Source organism: Hypomesus nipponensis, chromosome 8 (genome assembly GCF_054491055.1).
Source record: "Hypomesus nipponensis isolate SF chromosome 8, ASM5449105v1, whole genome shotgun sequence".
Taxonomy (NCBI): domain Eukaryota; kingdom Metazoa; phylum Chordata; class Actinopteri; order Osmeriformes; family Osmeridae; genus Hypomesus; species Hypomesus nipponensis.
Window position 1 is genome coordinate 1,652,501 of NC_140368.1, and position 17,902 is coordinate 1,670,402.

The window sequence follows — 17,902 nt, forward strand, 5'->3', positions numbered from 1 at the left end:
CGCCTTCATCTGAAATGTGGCCTGCTCAACTCCCAGTTTTCCTAGATGTTAGATTAAAATATATGAAAGTTATTAACATATTTAATTATGAGCCTACAGCTATGGATTTGTTTGGATCGTAATCATGGCGTGTTGAATGTCCTGGTCCATTTGTCAGATGTGACATTCGCTTGCTCATATTTATCTCTCATTAAAACAGATGAATGGAGACGGGGAATGAACAAAAGCCACACCAAAAATAACAGACGGCCATAAAACTGTTTTTCTCTGTCTATCCCTCTCTCTCTCTCTCTCTCTGTCTCTCTCTCTCCCCCTCTCTCTCTCTCTCTCTCTCCCTCTCTCTCTCTCTCTCTCTGTCTCTCTCTCTCCCCCTCTCTCTCTCTCTCTCTCTCTCTCACTCTCTCTCTTTCTCTCTCTCTCTCTCTCTCTCTCTCTCTCTCTCTACCTTGCTCTCTCTCTGTCTCGCTCTCTATCTTTGTCTGTCACTCTCTCTTTCCGTCTCTCTCTCTCCTCCCTTCTGACCTGTGTATAGACCTCAGTGGTTATATGGTGGGAGTTTGGGGTTCAAAGTGTGCCATTCTAATCTTATCAGGTGACCCTGGAGGTCAGGCTAGAGCTGACCTCAAACCAAGGGACCAGTAAATCAAAGAAGCAGCCTCTCTCTCTGTCCCAGCCTTTCTCTCTGTCCCAGCCTCTCTCTCTCTCTCTGTCCCAGCCTCTCTCTCTCTCTGCCCCAGCCTCTCTCTCTGTCCCAGCCTCTGTCTCTCTGCCCCAGCCTCTCTCTCTCTGCCCCAGCCTCTCTCTCTCTGCCCCAGCCTCTCTCTCTCTCTGCCCCAGAGCTAGGCTAGATTTACTGCTCGGTGGCCTGCGTCTGGCTTGCCAGTGCTCAGGACTCTAAGTTGAATACTAAATCCAGCCGCTGCTTTATTATGGACACAGTCTGTTATCAGGCTCTCTGAAACAACATGATTACAATTTTTTTAAAGTAGTTTATTGAAGAAAAAATATTATTTCAGGTAGATTTTGGTTGTTTAATTTTTACTTTGAAGGATTTGATCAAAGACGAGTCTCTCCAGCTGGCTCTGCAATTGGTGACTCAAAGGGAGAGCAGGTCAGCTGACCAGGTCACCTGACCTCGACTGGGTGGAGGAGTTGACCATGGTCATGTTACAGAGGAAGGTGTATGAACCTTCAGGAGGAAAAAGGAATTCCTAATTAGGTTCTAGAGAAACCCTATTAACAGCAGTAGGGTTGTTGGTGTTGCTGGGATCATTTAGGGTAGAATTATACACAACAGTACAAGAAGTGTGTGTGTGTGCGTGCGTGCGTGCGTGCGTGCGCGTGTGTGTGCCTCCCTAAACACCATTGACAGTTGCAAATAAAGATGGGTGGTGACTGGGGCGTTTTCTCCCCTGCAATGCAAAGAGTCTGAATGTCATAAATCACCTTGTGATATATCTAATCAAGGAAGGTCCTGCTGCATGCAAACATTTGTCATTGGGCTGGGTGTCAAGCTGCTGCTCTGCTGCCCCATACAGCTGCTGCTCAGAGTTCAGCCCCCACCAGGACACTGGGGGGAGGAGGGGGAGGAGGGGAAAGAAAGAGACATTAAGTGTGAGATGCAGGCTCTGAGACAAAGGAGAAGGAGAGACTCTAACCCCCCCCCCCCCCCCCTCTCTCTCTCTCTCTCTCTCTCTCTCAACCATTATGGCTTTCTGAAAAGCATATTATACACACAATATGTGTCATATCTCCTGAAGAGGGACTATACAGTTCATTTAGTATTTTCTACTGAGACGATAAGATGGGTTCTTTTCTAGCCTGTATTCTTTAGTTCCTTGAGAGAGTGTCTGTCTGGCTGTTCAAGGTTAAACCTGTTTAAATTCGCATTTTTATTCAAGCAACAAAGTGTCGTAACCGTTAATGAAAGAGGTAGATAGAAACGGAAAGCTGAAGGGCAAGTCCTAATGTTGTGATGCACACACACATACACGTGCATTCAATATGACAGTAATCAATGTTGAAAGCAAAGGTTCTTTCCTAGTTGCAATGAAAATCTGTTTGCAGCGTCTTGTTTGACACTCCCCGCCCCCCCCCTCCCCCCCCTCAGGCTCAAAGTAATTTAGTTGCAAATTGACTGGAAAATGGAGGCGAAAATTGAAAGTTGAAATTAGAAGTGTTCATAATAAACAAGGTGAGAGGGACAAGCGACAGACCATCAGCTGATGCGGAGGGCGCTTGGTGGCCAGATCTGACCAATGAGATGTTAGGGTTTGTCATGTGATGACAGTGACATGGCGTGCGCACACACACACACACACACTCAGCCCTGCAGGGGCCACCACAGTCAGAGGGAGAGGAGATTACCTCGCTATTCCGAGCCGCAGTGAAATTCTGGGATGCTCTTGGAAATTCCCATTGTACCCTTGTGTTTCTGCTCTCCCTCCCCCCTCCTCTCTGTCACTTTCTTTGACAGGCCAATATTTCAGGCTGCAGATATAGGGGATTACAAATAAAATAAGTGGAACGCCTACTTAATGCAACAGAATTAAAATGCATGAACGGGCTGGAGGAAATGATATGCACCGAGTACAAATACACACCATGGAATAATATAAAATACAAAATGTGTTTTTTTTGCCCTGCATGTATCACTGCTCAGATTTCCCCCTTTCCATTTGTGCATCCACCGTGAAGTGCTGATTTGTGGGAGTGAAGCTCACATATTGCCTTGAGTGACCAGACTAGTGAGCGGGGGGGGAGCAGGAGGAAAAGAGCAAGAAGGAGAGGGAGGGAGGGGATAGAGAGAAACAGAGAAAGAGAGAGAGAGGAGAGAGAGCGATAAACAGAGAGAGAGAGGGGGGGGACAGAAAGAAATGAAAAGAGAGAGAGGAGAGAGAGAGGGATAAACAGAGAGAGAGGGATAAACAGAGAGAGAGAGGGACAGATAAATGAAAAGAGAGAGAGAGAAGAGAGAGAGAGAGCGTGGTGGGGTGTCTTTACTGTGTCTTTGTGTTGTGGAGAGTGGTTAAATCATAGAGGCAGAGCATACCCAGTCTGGGCTTCCTGCATCCTAGGATGAGGCTAATGAAAGATTTATCAGAGGCTGCAGCGTTTACTAAATACATCCAGAGGCTGATCTCTGTATTGAGCTTTGCTGTAACGGTCTAAAATGCCTCCCTACCTCCAGCCGTGACCAGGCGAAGGATATTTAGTATCCTGCTCCGGCAGAGAGCTGGTTTAGAAGCGTGGGGAAATGTATATGGCCCTAATGAAGTGTATAATATTACCATAACATTTTATGTATGTCTTGCTGTGATAATGAGCCAAGCTGTTTCCCCCTTTTTTTCTTTTTTCTTCTTCTTCTACCACACTTTCCTCATGTCCTCAGGGCAGAAATGAGTTAATGTGTGCGAATTAGGATGAGGATTGTGATGCTGTATGATCTCACTTGTTGTGTTTCTGTGAGATTACCCTTTGAGATTAACTTTCACGTTTGCTTGTATGTGTTTGCGTCAAACCAAAACATGATCGTCCTCCTTCACAATTCCGCCACTGGAAACACTCACAATGGAAATGGTCTCATGTATGAATCTAATCAAATGGTCTTTTGTTTTCAAGGGGTGAACAACATGGGAAAAGAGACTTCAGGACTGACTGCTGCTGGTAAACGTTCCCTGCTACAGGAGAAGCACAACGACAGCCCTCCCAAACGACCCAAGTCTGCTGAAGGAAAAACTTCAGCCAACGAACAGGTAAACAAGGCTAACTGCTAATGCTATCATGCACCACTAACGCTAATACTATGGTTCACTGCTAATGCTATCACACTCCACCACAACACTGACCATGCTAATCATAACCGTCATCCATTAAGCTAAACTAATAAGGGGGGGGGGGGGGGGGGCGAGGCTTATTAGGAACAGCCCAAAATGCTAAGATAAGCACATTTAGCTTCCTCCCGCCAACAAGAAAACCGCAAAGGGTTAATCAGAGCGCCTTGCCTTTACTGACATCAGCATCAGCTGCTCCTTTGTGCTGTGAAGTGGAATACCTGCTGCCGTGATGGAGCTCCCCAGGCCGTTTGCATCTCTTTTAAATTATATGTGTTTTTAAATTAGATTATGAAGTATTAGCTTGTCTGGTGCAGGCCCTTGAGTGGACGCAGGGATGAGTCATTTCAGAAATGGATTATATTAACCCAGGTGGAGGGGAGCAGCCATGTTGGGAGTGCTCCTTGTAATGAGGGCTAGCCAGAGACGGAGAGGGTGCACACCTTTGTCATCTGTAATCTCCTGATTAGAAAATCCGACCAATCATGTTTCCTGTAATAAAATTGCACGAGTTGGGGTCTTAAGTGAATTACATGAAGCGGGGCTGATCTACATTTTGTGTGTAAAGTTAAGGGCGGAAGGGGGGGGGGGGGGGACTCTAGCTGTCCAATATGTTTAGCTTGAAAGATTCCGTCCGATTATCGAGATGTCGTCGTAAAATTGTATCCTTAATGGCACGAGGAGCAGTCAAGTATTTGAATAAAAAATGTCTGAATAAGTGCAGCGTTTCTTTCACATGTGAAATGTATGTCTGGTGCCTATACAGGCCGTGACTTACCTGAACCCCCCCATCTCCTCCCCTCCTCTCCTCCTCTCCTCCAGGTGCAGCAGTGCCCCTACTGCACCTACAGCAGCAAGGACGCCAACCGCATGCAGCTGCATGTCATGTCCCAACATTCCGTGCAGCCTGTGATCTGTTGCCCTCTGTGTCAAGACGTCCTGAGCAACAAGATTCACCTGCAGCTGCACCTGACGCACCTGCACAGCGTGGCTCCTGACTGCGTGGAGAAGCTCATCATGACGGTAGGACACACAATGGGAGTTTGTGTCATCAAGTCAAAACAGGAAGTCTGGGGGGGGGGAGGTTTCGTTCTTTATTTGTGTTGAGTCGCGGCCATGACACTGTCATGGCTCCCTTAAGTCCGTTCTAACCGGGGTTCTCAAGGTTCTATGTGTTCTGGTTGAGAACTGAATGTGGAAATTAGAAATGCGAGTCATTTTGTCAAATGACCAGTCCTCCTCATGGCCCTGTCTAGCTCAAGGCTGACACGGAGCGATGCCATAAAAGATTTCCCATGCAGTTATACCGATCCCTGGAGACTACCGTCATAAACTTGACAGTTGTCGTCCTCTGAGAAAAAGCTAATTCCGCTTCACAAAATGAGGTCTTTTTATTGGCAACAAGTGGGTTGAATAGTCCACTTCCACAACAAGTTTTTGATATTAGAGATTCACTTTTCAGCGCTCGGATGTTAATCTAGCGTCTGCTTTTTATATCTGTAAGAAATCAGTTGCATCATCATCCCAAAATTAGATTTTAAACTTTTATAAATATGTTTTAAGGTTTTCATGTAGACTAACTTTGTACTTTTGTATGGTTTTAATAGGTTGCTGGACCAGACACTTTGATGCCTGGAAACATGATGCCTCCCTCAACTGGACAAGACAAAGCCCTCTCTTTGATGGATTCTTCCTCTGGCCTGTCCGATGGCTCTGGAAAGTCCCATGGTAGGCGGAGCACTTCAACCCATTTCCTAAAGATATCTTTTTAGGAAAAGTTATTCTTTGACGAAATTGCAGTGTGGAGAACATTCAATGCTTTTCTTTCTATACGTTTCTTAAAATGTTGTATGTTTCCTAAGGTAACGGCTCCAAGGAGGAAACAAACAGTGTTGCTCAAGAGAGGAGTGAACTGGACCTCCTGGGAGATGACCTCAAACCCCCAAAGGAGGCTTCTGAAACTCCAGACTGGAAGAGGGCGAGTGGGATCGGACCGGACCGCAAGTCCCCCGAGTCCCTCCAGGACCAACTGAGCGAACTCCAGAAGCGTCAGCAGCAGCAGCATCAGCAGCTCTCGGTCTCCGACCGCCACGTCTACAAGTACCGCTGCAACCACTGCAGCCTGGCCTTTAAGACCATGCAGAAACTTCAGATACATTCCCAGTACCACGCCATCCGAGCTGCCACCATGTGTAGCCTCTGCCAGAGGAGCTTCAGGACCTTTCTCGCCCTCCGGAAGCACCTGGAGACCGGACATCCTGAGCTCAGTGAAGCAGAGGTCCAGCAGCTGGTTGGAAGCCTACCGATCAACGGTGACATCTCCGAGAGCGAAGCCAGGGCCTTCGAGGAAGCACACGCCTTCGATCAGGACATGGACAAAGATGAGGAGCTGGACCAGGAGGAAAAGGCCAGCCCGACTGGAAGTGACAGCAGCTCTTTGCTGGACGATATGGGAGCAGAACCCAAACGGACCCTGCCCTTCAGGAAAGGGCCGAACTTCACCATGGAGAAGTTCCTGGATCCATCCCGTCCTTACAAGTGTACAGTGTGCAAGGAATCCTTTACTCAGAAGAACATCCTCCTAGTTCACTACAACTCAGTCTCCCACCTGCACAAGCTGAAGAAGGTTCTCCAAGAGGCATCGAGCCCTGTGCCACCGGAAACCAGCAACAACATTGACAACAAACCATTCAAATGCAATGTTTGTAACGTCGCCTACAGCCAAAGCTCAACTTTGGAGATTCACATGAGGTCTGTGCTCCACCAAACCAAAGCAAGAACAGCCAAAACAGAGACGAGCAGCAGCAGCAGCAGCAGTGCTGGAAACAGTGGGATCAGTGGTGTGACCCCCGCAAGGAGCCCAGCCCCCTCTACACAAGGGAATAGCCACAACTCGGACGCCGCAAGAAGCGCAACGCCGTCGGCTAACAAAGAAAACACTGTAGAAGCCAAAGAAGCCAACAGCAGCAGCAGCAGCAGCAGCTTAAAGCAAACCACAACTACTGACCACGCCCAGTCCGCACAGTCGTCAAGCCTTCAGGCGGCCCAGTCCGCAGCTCAGCTGCAGATGCAGCTTCAGCACGAACTCCAGCAGCAGGCTGCTTTCTTCCAGCCCCAGTTCCTCAACCCGGCTTTCTTCCCCCACTTCCCCATGACCCAGGAGGCCCTGATGCAGTTCCAACAGCCCCAGTTCCTCTTCCCCTTCTACATCCCCGGGGCAGAGTTCAACCTCAGCCCCGAGCTGGCCTTGCACTCAGCGGCCGCGTTCGGGATGCCCGGCCTCACCGGCTCCTTCCTGGAGGATCTGAAACAGCAGATGCAGCAGCAGCACCAGCTGCAGCAGGCGCAGGCTCAACAGCAGCACCAACAGCAGCAGCAGCAGCAGCAGCAACAACAGCAAGCCTCCCAGTCGCAGCTCCAGCAACAGAAAAACCAGCAGTCCCAGACGCACAAAACCAAAATGGAGCCCAGCAGTGTGTCAGTCTCTGAGATTCAGATGTCCAGAGAGGCAGAGGAGCACCTGGAGAAACAGGAGAACAAGGCCAAGATGGAGAATGGAGCTGATGGGAGCAGTGAGGGAGGAAAAGACAACAAAGACGCCAAGAAGCCAAAGTTTTCCGAGCCGTCGATTCCTCCTCCACGTATTGTCTCCGGCGCTAGAGGCAACGCAGCCAAAGCGCTCCTAGAGAACTTTGGGTTCGAGCTGGTCATCCAGTACAACGAGAACAGGCAGAAAAGCCAGAAGAAAAACAAAGAGGGAGAACTGGTATTGGAGGTGAATAACGATAAGCTGGAGTGTGGCGTGTGTGGAAAGCTCTTTTCCAACATGCTCATTCTGAAGAGCCACCAGGAGCACGTGCACGGACAGTTCTTCCCCTACGGCGAGCTGGAGAAGTTCGCTCAGCAGTACAGAGACGCTTACGACAAACTTTACCCCATCAACCCCTCCTCACCCGAGACTCCTCCCCCTCCGCCGCCTCCCCCTGCCCCCCCAGCCCCAGTCACAGCTCAGCCTCCCCCCACCTCCATGGCAAAGACCCAGGCCCCTTCTCCTTCCCCAACCCAAACCCCACACCAGGTTCCCCAGCCTCAACCAACACCCCCTCCTCCACCTCCCCAGCAGCAGGCTGTACCTCAACAAGTGCAGCTCCCTGTCCCCATGGACATGCCCCTCTTCTCCCCCCTGATGATGCAGTCTGTCCAGCACCCAGGGTTATCCCATCAGCTGGCCCTTCAACTGCCATCTATGGACTCCCTGTCCTCAGACCTCACACAGCTCTGCCAACAACAGCTGGGTCTCGACCCCAACTTCCTCCGCCAGTCCCAGTTCAAGAGGCCGCGCACTCGCATCACCGATGATCAGCTGAAGATCCTCAGAGCCCACTTCGACATCAACAACTCTCCCAACGAGGAACAGATACAGGAGATGGCCGACAAGTCTGGCCTTCCTCAGAAAGTCATCAAGCACTGGTTCCGCAACACCCTCTTCAAAGAGAGGCAGCGAAGCAAAGACTCCCCCTATAACTTCAACATCCCGCCCATCACAACACTGGAAGACATCAGAATTGAGTCCCAATACAACACACTGGAGTACTACCGAACTGACGCCACTATGAACAAGAGATCATCCAGGACCAGGTTCACCGACTACCAACTGAGAGTCCTGCAAGACTTCTTTGACACAAACGCCTACCCGAAGGATGACGAGATCGAACAGCTCTCCACGGTGCTAAACCTTCCCACGCGCGTGATCGTAGTGTGGTTCCAAAACGCCCGCCAAAAAGCCAGGAAGAGCTACGAGAACCAGGCCGACACGAAAGACGAGAAGAAAGAACTCACCAACGAGCGCTACATCAGAACGACCAACATGCAGTACCAGTGTAAAAAGTGCAACGTTGTGTTCCCACGCATCTTCGACCTCATCACCCACCAGAAGAAGCTGTGCTACAAGGACGAGGACGAGGAAGGGAATGAGGACAACCATTCTGAGGAGTACATAGACGCTGGCGACCTGGGTCCAAGCAAGCACATGGAGGCACACAAGCCTCCACCCCACGGAGCTTCAACAAGCTCAGGCTCCAGCTCTCCTCTGATGCCCTCTCCTCGACCTAACCTGGGAAAGAGCTCCCCTAAACCAGAACCACTCTCTGAAACCAAGTCCAAACCGACAGAGACTGCCCCGGCCCCAGTGATAAAACCCCAGTCCGAGCCGAGACCATCCAAGGCATCCACCCCTCAACCACCCCCTCAGAAGGCCCCTCAACCACAGACGTCCAGGCCTCACTCCCAGCCCCAGTCTGCTGCAGTGCCCTCCAGCCCCCTCTCCCTTGCCCTTTCATCCCTGACCAACAGCCTTCCACATCAGATGCTTCAGTACCAGTGTGACCAGTGTAAGATCGCATTCCCCACAGTGGAACTCTGGCAGGAGCACCAACACATGCATTTCCTGGCTGCCCAAAACCAGTTCCTCCACTCCCAGTTCCTGGAGAGGCCTCTTGATATGCCCTATATGATTTTTGACCCCAACAACCCCCTGATGACCAGTCAGCTGCTGTCTGCTGGACTCTCCCAAATGCCCTCTCAGAGTGTTTCAGGCATGGGCTCTGCCTCCGGCTCCATGAAGAGGAAACTAGACGACAAAGAGGAAAGCTCCAATGACAAAGATTGCAGCATCAGTGCCGAAGAGCAACACAGAGACAAGCGCCTCAGGACCACCATCACGCCTGAGCAACTGGAGATTCTGTACGACAAATATCTACTGGACTCCAACCCTACGCGAAAGATGCTCGATCACATCGCACGCGAGGTTGGCCTGAAGAAAAGAGTGGTGCAGGTGTGGTTTCAGAACACACGTGCCAGAGAGAGAAAAGGACAGTTCAGAGCCCTGGGACCGTCACAGTCCCACAAGAAATGCCCTTTCTGTAGAGCGCTCTTTAAGGCTAAATCAGCTCTAGATAGCCACATACGCTCCAGACACTGGCACGAGGCCAAGCAGGCAGGCTTCAGTTTGCCCCCTAGCCCAATGATGAACCAAGACAACGAAAGAGGCGAAAGCCCGCAGAAGTATAATTTTTTTGAGTATGCTCAGCTGTCCACCAAGACTGAGCCGAGTGACTATGAGCTACCAGCAGCATCATCAACCCCGGTCAAACCATCTGAGTCACCGTTAAAAAACTTCTTGAGCCCTTCATCCTTGAAAGCAGAAAACTGTGATGAAACTGAAGGGCTTAACATAAATTCTGCAGAGGCGTCATCTTACGACATCAAGATGGACTTTGACGAGACCTCCTCGATCAACACGGCCATAAGCGACGCTACGACCGGAGACGAGGGAAACAACAACGAAGTCGAGAGCCTCACGTCCAACGGAGGGGACAAGCTGGGGGACAAGAACAACCAGGCCCCGAGCTCAGATGGGGGGGACGACAGGTGCCTCTTCAGCATGGTGAGCCCCTCCCTCAGCTTCTCTGGCAAAGATGGTGACTCCTACTACAGCTACAGAGACGACGAAATGGACGAAATCAACGATCAGAGCGAGTGTTCAAGCCTGGCTGACCCCAGCTCCCCCAGTCCTTTCGGAAACCCTTTCAAATCCGGGAAGGGCAGCTGCAGCGGGGACCGGCCAGGCCACAAGCGCTTCAGGACCCAGATGAGTAACCTCCAGCTCAAGGTCCTCAAGGCCTGCTTCAGTGACTACCGCACGCCCACCATGCAGGAGTGCGAGATGCTCGGCAGCGAGATAGGACTCCCCAAGCGCGTGGTGCAGGTGTGGTTCCAAAACGCCCGTGCGAAAGAAAAGAAATTCAAGATCAACATCGGGAAGCCGTTCATGATAAGCCAAGGCTCGCCCGACGGACCCAGACCCGAGTGCACTCTGTGTTGTGTGAAGTACACTGCCCGGATGTCCATCCGAGACCACGTCTTCTCCAAACAGCACATCGCCAAGGTGCAGGAAACACTGGGAAACCAGGTGGACAGAGAGAAGGACTACCTGGCTCCCACCACCGTCCGCCAGCTGATGGCCCAGCAGGAGTTTGACAGGATGAAGAAGGCAGGGGACGGCCACAGCCCACTGGCCCAGCAGCAGAACACATCGGACAGCAACAATGCACTTCAAGGCCTCAGCCTGCCATCAGGCTACCCAGGGATCTCTGGCCTGCCACCAGTCCTACTTCCTGGGGTCAACGGGCCGTCTTCACTTCCTGTTTTCCCACCCAACACACCTGGTGAGTTAGTATGACACACCGAGGGGAGAAAAAAAAAGACTAAATGCTCAGCTTGTTGTTGAACACATGCTTTATATGCATACATACTCTTGTTTCCTCTCTTCATTCCATATCACTCGTTGGGGATAGGTGATGGGTGTTAGGAATTGTGTAACAGGTGGTAGTGCATGCATGGTCTGCACATCAAAACATAACCTCTCCAAGCAAATGCTTTCATGTAATTGGTTTAATCATGGTCTGTTTTTTGTCCCTTTGTGGTGGGTTTGCTATATTTATATAATCACATTGATATTTCATAAAGCGCATGTGACAGCTTCGATCCATAACAAAACAAAAAAAACAAGACAAAAAAAAAGAGTCAATCATAATTACAGCACCTCCATCTTGTCATACAAACAGATTTATTTTCAGTAGTGATTTGAGGGTGGATATTACAACTTGATTTATATACTACTGTATTTCAGCTTTAGCGTCGCCTGGTGCTGGCATGCTTGGGTTTCCTACACCAGCCACCCCTTCTCCTGCCATGTCTCTCAGCACTACCCCAACCAAGACTCTTCTGCAGACTCCTCCACCTCCTCCACCTCCTCCTCCACCTCCTCCACCTCCTCCTGTTCCCTCCACACCTTTGACAGCAGTTAATCATACTGAGCAGCACCGCAAAGACCCAGAGAGAGACAGCAGGAATAGCAGCAGCAGCAGCAGCAGCAGCAGCAAGAAAGCAGGGGAGAAGCCTCCACAGACCAAGACCAAGGAAAGAGAAGCAGAGAACGGCGCTCGGCCGGGGACCCCCAGCGCAGCCAGGAAGAGGGATAAACCGTCTCCAGCAGGGAAACCCGGCAGTGAGGGTTCGTTGGACGCGGCTCAGCTGCAAGCTCTTCAGAACGCCCTCGCCGCAAGCGACCCCAGCTCCTTCCTGGGGGGCCAGTTCCTGCCTTACTTCCTACCAGGGTTCTCCAACTGTTTTTCACCCCAGCTGCCCAGAGGGGTTCAGGCCGGGGGATATTTCCCCCCACTGTGCGGGATGGAGAACCTGTTCCCCTTTGGCCCGGCTGCGGTCCCTCAAGCAGCCATGGCTGGTCTCTCCCCCACCGCTCTCTTGCAGCAGTACCAGCAGTACCAGCAGTCCCTCCAGGATTCGATGCAGAAGCCACAGAAGCAGAAACCAACTCCTGTGAAGTCATCCCAGAGCGCACAGAGCAACGCCACCTCCTTCAAACCAAAACAAGCTGTGCAAGCGAAGGATGACTACAACAAAGGCTCTTCAACGGAAAGCACAAGAGAAGAACCGAAAACGGATACCAAAAGTACTACAGACTTTCCAGACGCATCTATCGTACCGTCCGTCAAGCATGAGTTTATATGCAGGAAGTGCCATATGATTTTTGCTGACGAAGATTCTGTGGTGCGCCATCAGAAGTCCTACTGTTACTTCGGACATCCTTTTACCGACCCGCAAGAGACAGTGCTTCGGAAGGCGGTGAGCAAGTTCACCTGCGTCGCCTGCAATGTGGTTGTTAACGGAAACGAAGCGCTCGGCCAACACCTTCAGTCCAGCTTGCACAAAGAGAAAACAATCAAACAAGCAATGAGAAATGCCAAAGAGCATACTAGATTATTACCTCACTCTGTCTGCTCCCCTCCTAACACCACATCTACCTCGCAGTCTGCAGCTTCGTCTAATAACACCTTTCCTCATCTCTCTCGCTTGTCCATGAAGTCCTGGCCAAACGTCCTGTTCCAGGCAACAGCCCGAAAAGCTGCTTCTACTTCTCCCCCTGCTTCTTCCCCTCCTCCCCTCTCCTCACCTTCAACGGTTACCTCAACTTCCTGCAGCACCTCAGGGGTTCCGACCTCACTACCCGCCGAGAGTTGTTCAGATGAGTCTGACAATGAGCTTAGCCAGAAGCTGGATGACTTAGATAACTCGTTGGAAGCCAAGGCTAAGCCGGCCTCTGGCCTAGACGCCAGCTTCAGTAGTATCAGAATGGATATGTTTAGTGTGTAGGAGTGGGAAAAAAAGGATCCCTTGCTTAAAGAAAAAAAAATAAGACTTTTAACTGCAGTTCCAAAGTTTCTCTTAACCCAAAAAAATTACAGTACCAAATGATTGACTCAGGATTGTTTTTCCCATATTGATATGCTGGCAAGATATTGATTGATTTTTGTTATGGACAGAACTGTTGCAGATGCTTGACTGAGCTTATATTGTATACAAAAACACGGAGTAGGAAAAGATCCCACAGGCTCCCTTTGGGGGAGCTTGTTTCAAGCCAAAAACTCTCACGATAGCAAATTGCACCTCAGCTGGATTGCTTTCCAAATGCTAGCATGTACTGTATGGGATGATGGTCCCCACCCCTCAAAGAGAATCTCTCTTAGTTTAGATAGGTGTAATTCAGTAGCTTTAAATTCTCAGGTCAGAACATAACATTTCTCATTTGTTAAAGCAACAACAAGACTGGGTACACTCTGCTTCTAACCAAAACATGTCAAGCTTTATCGGACGCATTTTCTTGATGTGTGTAGAGTACCAAGAGACAATATTACTGTTACAATGAACGATGTGCATATCCTTTTAGTTCTTGCCCTACAAAGACAGTATGTTTTCGCCACTGAGGGACTTTAGGATGGTGATCAGTAACGTGTGTGATGCCCCTGTGTTTGCCAGTTTGTACTACAGCAAGCTGTGTCTATTTCCGACTCCCCTTTTCTTGTAGAATATACTGATCTGTGCCAACTCTTACCTTCTTACTTTTGACCTCTGCTCACACCCTTTTCTGGAGAGGTAATAACTCTAGTTTTGATAGACTCTGGAGGAGTATGTGAATAATAAGACATTTTTCATTTGTGAATTGCTGTACTGATACGGTACCTGCTTGTGTCTGGACTATAGTGCACTTATTTCAGTTTTTGTTTTATTTTTTATATTATTATTTGTGTAGGCCATTTGTTAATTTAATAGATTTTTTTTTTTTTTGTCTGTTTGTTTTAATTATTGTTTGTGTTTATTGCAGCAGCATTTTGTTCACAATTGTTAGAGGATTGATGCCTAATGACCCAGAGACCTATTTATCAATTGGTGCATCCATGAAAGTAGTACTGAATACTTGAAACTATTAAGGTACAAGTTGGTCAAAATGTTTTGTAAGTAAAAAAAAAAAAAAAAGGTATGAATATTTGCTCTTTGCTAGCAAATATGCTGCTTTAAAAAGGGGGACTACAGCATTTGTTTTGTATAAAGAAACACTTTCCTTGTGCTTGTAGACTGACTACAGTGTTACACCTATACACTGCCATTAAGTGCATAGGATTTTGTCCTCCATCTCTCCCGGCAAATCTGTCGATCGGTCATGAGAAGAAAACATTTTGCTTTATACACGTATTGTAGTCATTCAAACATTACAAAGTATTACCTTACAATAACGTTTTGCTGCTACTATGTCATGTTATTTTTGCTCGCCATAAATTCTCAACTTTCTACCAGACAGATTACTGAACCCATGAATTGCTTTGCTTCACTTTTACAAATTGTTATCACTTTTTTTTTTGGGGGGGGGGGGTTATTTTGCTGTGGAACTTAAAAGAATGTGAAAGCTGTCAAAGGGTGTTTAATTTTTAAGGATCACTTTCTAGTTTGGTAAGGTAAGCAAATGTGATTCATTCCAAAGTAACAGAAGGCTATTTGTATGAAAGAAGAAGGCTTGTGAACAAAGAAGGCTAAGCTGTTGTATATATTCGTAGTTGGCTGTGCATGGTACAAATTTATTAATATGAAGAAATGCAAAAATGTATTGCTTTTGGTATTTCCTATTCTGAGATGAGCAAGTAGCATGTAATGCAACTGTTTGACAGGTTAAATCAAATCATGCTTAGTTTTTGTTTTAAATGATGAAATCAAGTAACATTTCCTCTGCCATTTTATTATTGTACAGGTGTTTTCTTTTCATTTTACCGCAAAAATGTCCGTTTTTAATTCTCTTTTACGTGTGAACTTTTTAAATGTTCTTATTTGGATTTTTAGTATTTTAACATTTACTTTAATCCTGAAGACACTTTTCGATTGTGTTTCACGAGAGACATCCTGGCCTGCTAAGGTGCAGTTCTGCCGTTGTACAAACACAAGCAAACAGTCCTGATTCCAAAGGCTCCTACAACTTGGCTTTCTGCCTTTTTCCCCTCTGTGTGGTTCAGCATTGCAAGACTGAACTGTCAGCTAGCATCACTCGCTAAGATGTTAGCATCAGACAGAATGCTTCCCACACTAAGGACTGGTAAAAGCTAACAAACCAACAAATGGATGGTCCAATAATATAACTGTACATAAATATTGCAACTGCACAGCAGCCAAAAAAAGAAAAAAAAAAAGTACCTTTTTAAAACGGATGGATTGTGTCATGCTTTGAGGACAGCCTTCAAAAGGTTGAAATTGGAATTGTTCTTCTGGATGTCAAAGGGATTTTCACGGCGCAATCATATCCTACACAATATGTACTCTCAACATCTGGGTTACATCAGAAATGCACCCTGGGGTTTTAATAAGAGGAGGCCCCTATGGCTGAAACTTTAAATAAACTAAACCAAAAATGTTATTGATGTTTTATATATAGAGAGTAGTCGCATTAGTTTTTGTTACTGTAATGTTTGAGGTCTCAACTGTACCATACCACGGTAATTACATGGTTTTGAAACCTTTTTTTATTTTGTCACAGACCTGTTGTCATAGTTGAAATGGCGTTTATTGTAGATGGTATTTGAACAACTTCTGGAAATAGTTCATTAAGTATGTTTGTTGCTCATTGTTGTGATACATTAAAAACTGTATCTGCAAACAGTCTTGTTTCTGTCATCAAAACAAATTCATTTACTTCTTTATATTTCTTTCTTTTTATATCAATATACATTTTACCAATATGTATTTTCATATAGGAATCATGATATCACAAAGCCATATTTACATAAGGCTCTAAGAATTATTTATAGAATTTACAGTGCATCAACAGAATTTACAGTGCATCAACCACTTGAATTAGTTACTATTTATCACTCCACAAAAGTAGTTTAAAGATGAAACTTGAATAATGAATTGGAATGTACGTATTATACTCAATTTCCCTTTTGAATGCTGAAGATGTCGGTGCCATTCACACTATAGTACAACACAACATAGACATGACCTGCATTTTTTTAAGTTCACATTTATTATTAATTTCTTCAGCATATACTTTTATCCAAAGCGACGTACAAGTAGTGCGCAGCAGCGGATAAGGGATCAGAAGTGCTCAGCTCTACAGTTTTCCTATATTACTCTTAAGTGGTCAGAGTCCAGGAACTGGCTGTACTATGTACTAGCCATCGCAAAGTAACCACATCTCAACAACCAGTCGAGGTGCGGAAAATGAGAAAGAAAAAACATCTACTAGATTGCTTAAATATAACGTCACAAAGGAGTGAGCATGAAGCTCAACAAATCAGATACTACATACTGATCAGCAAGGCTGTTTTTCTACAGCTACAATATACTCTCTTGGCTGAAACACTCCCTCGTGCTGTGGAGCTGCCTTGGTAGCCTAATAGCACAGCTCAGGTGAGAGGTTCCATTTGGGGGAGCATAAGAGGAACAGACACATCTGGAAGCGACCCTATATATAAACGCGGTGTTATTACTATCAAGTCAAACCGTGGAATGCCAGGAGGGAATTCTCTTCACCGCTTTCCTTTCAACCATCTTGCCTACTGTACACATTACATACAACCTCGCCGTTACCTTTAACCAGAGTGCGAATTATACAATTAGGCTACAATCGGGGGGTTACGATTAAGGTAAGAACGATATATAGATATATTGACCCTCCTGACCGTTTGTTTTTACCTCTTTTGGGGGGGCCCAAGTCTTAAGGTGGGTCAACCCCCCCCCCCCCAATTCCAACCCTGCCTTTAACCCACGGCCCACATCGGCGTCAGAAGATTTTCTTTATTTAAAGGTAGGATAGTCGCCACAAGGCAGAGAGAGATGACCGTAAACTTCAAGGCTCTGTGGGGTCCACCCACGCTGACATCCTGTGAAAGGACAGCACAACGTCTCCCGTTCAGCCAACCAGCCGTGAGTAGCCTACCGCCAGCCTCACGGACTCGAACACGGCCGTGTCGACGCGCCGTTTCAGCCCAAACAACGCCACAGATGGAAACGACAACAAAAAGATAAGGAAGATGTGTTTGATCTATTCATGTTTCTGCTCTTGCCAAATAAGAGTTGCCCTTATTGTCCCCACAAAAAGGGGTCTTGGTCATTCTGAATCTAAATTACTTTTAAAAACTGTCCTTTTCTACCGTGACTCTGATCTCTTGCTCTTGACGAATGCGTTCCCCTCGCGGGGTAACAGCTTTCTGCTGAACGCCTGTTTCCTGCTATTCTTTTCCTAAAGCTTCGACAGGAGTTGAGTTAGACTCCCCCACATATTATGGGATTGAATTGCGTTTGACCTTTGGAGAGAACAATGGCTGAAGGCATTTCATTTTTATGTCCCCTCGGCACGAGGAAAGGCTGCTCTCCTTCGGTGTTTTCGCAGTTGTTTGTTAGACGGCAGTGTGGCAGACCGTGATGCATCTTCTATAGCCTACACTGTGTGTGTGTGTGTGTGTGTGTGTGTGTGTGTGTGTGTGTGTGTTTTAATACAATCCCACAAATGTGAGCTATAGGAAAAAACTACCCCTTGGTCTCAAAATATTCACCTGCCATTGGGTCAGTACAGCAATCTTCAAAATGTTCTAAGAGAATCCCCTGGATTCACTGAATGTCACGATTAATGTATTATCGAATATTCCCTCATAAAAAGGCCATTT

General features: G+C 47.4%; 1 protein-coding gene across 1 annotated transcript in view; it reads left to right on the plus strand.

Moving 5' to 3' along the window:
• zfhx4 (zinc finger homeobox 4) overlaps window positions 1-15,891 on the plus strand; it is a 78,852-nt gene extending 62,961 nt beyond the window's left edge. Inside the window, exons 8-12 of the mRNA XM_084702811.1 lie at window positions 3,622-3,755; window positions 4,656-4,856; window positions 5,441-5,561; window positions 5,696-11,059; window positions 11,524-15,891. Of these exons, the coding sequence (XP_084558937.1) occupies window positions 3,622-3,755; window positions 4,656-4,856; window positions 5,441-5,561; window positions 5,696-11,059; window positions 11,524-13,067 (7,364 nt within the window). The 3' untranslated portion in view covers window positions 13,068-15,891. The remainder of the gene's footprint in view (window positions 1-3,621; window positions 3,756-4,655; window positions 4,857-5,440; window positions 5,562-5,695; window positions 11,060-11,523) is intronic.
• Window positions 15,892-17,902: the final 2,011 nt, after the last annotated feature.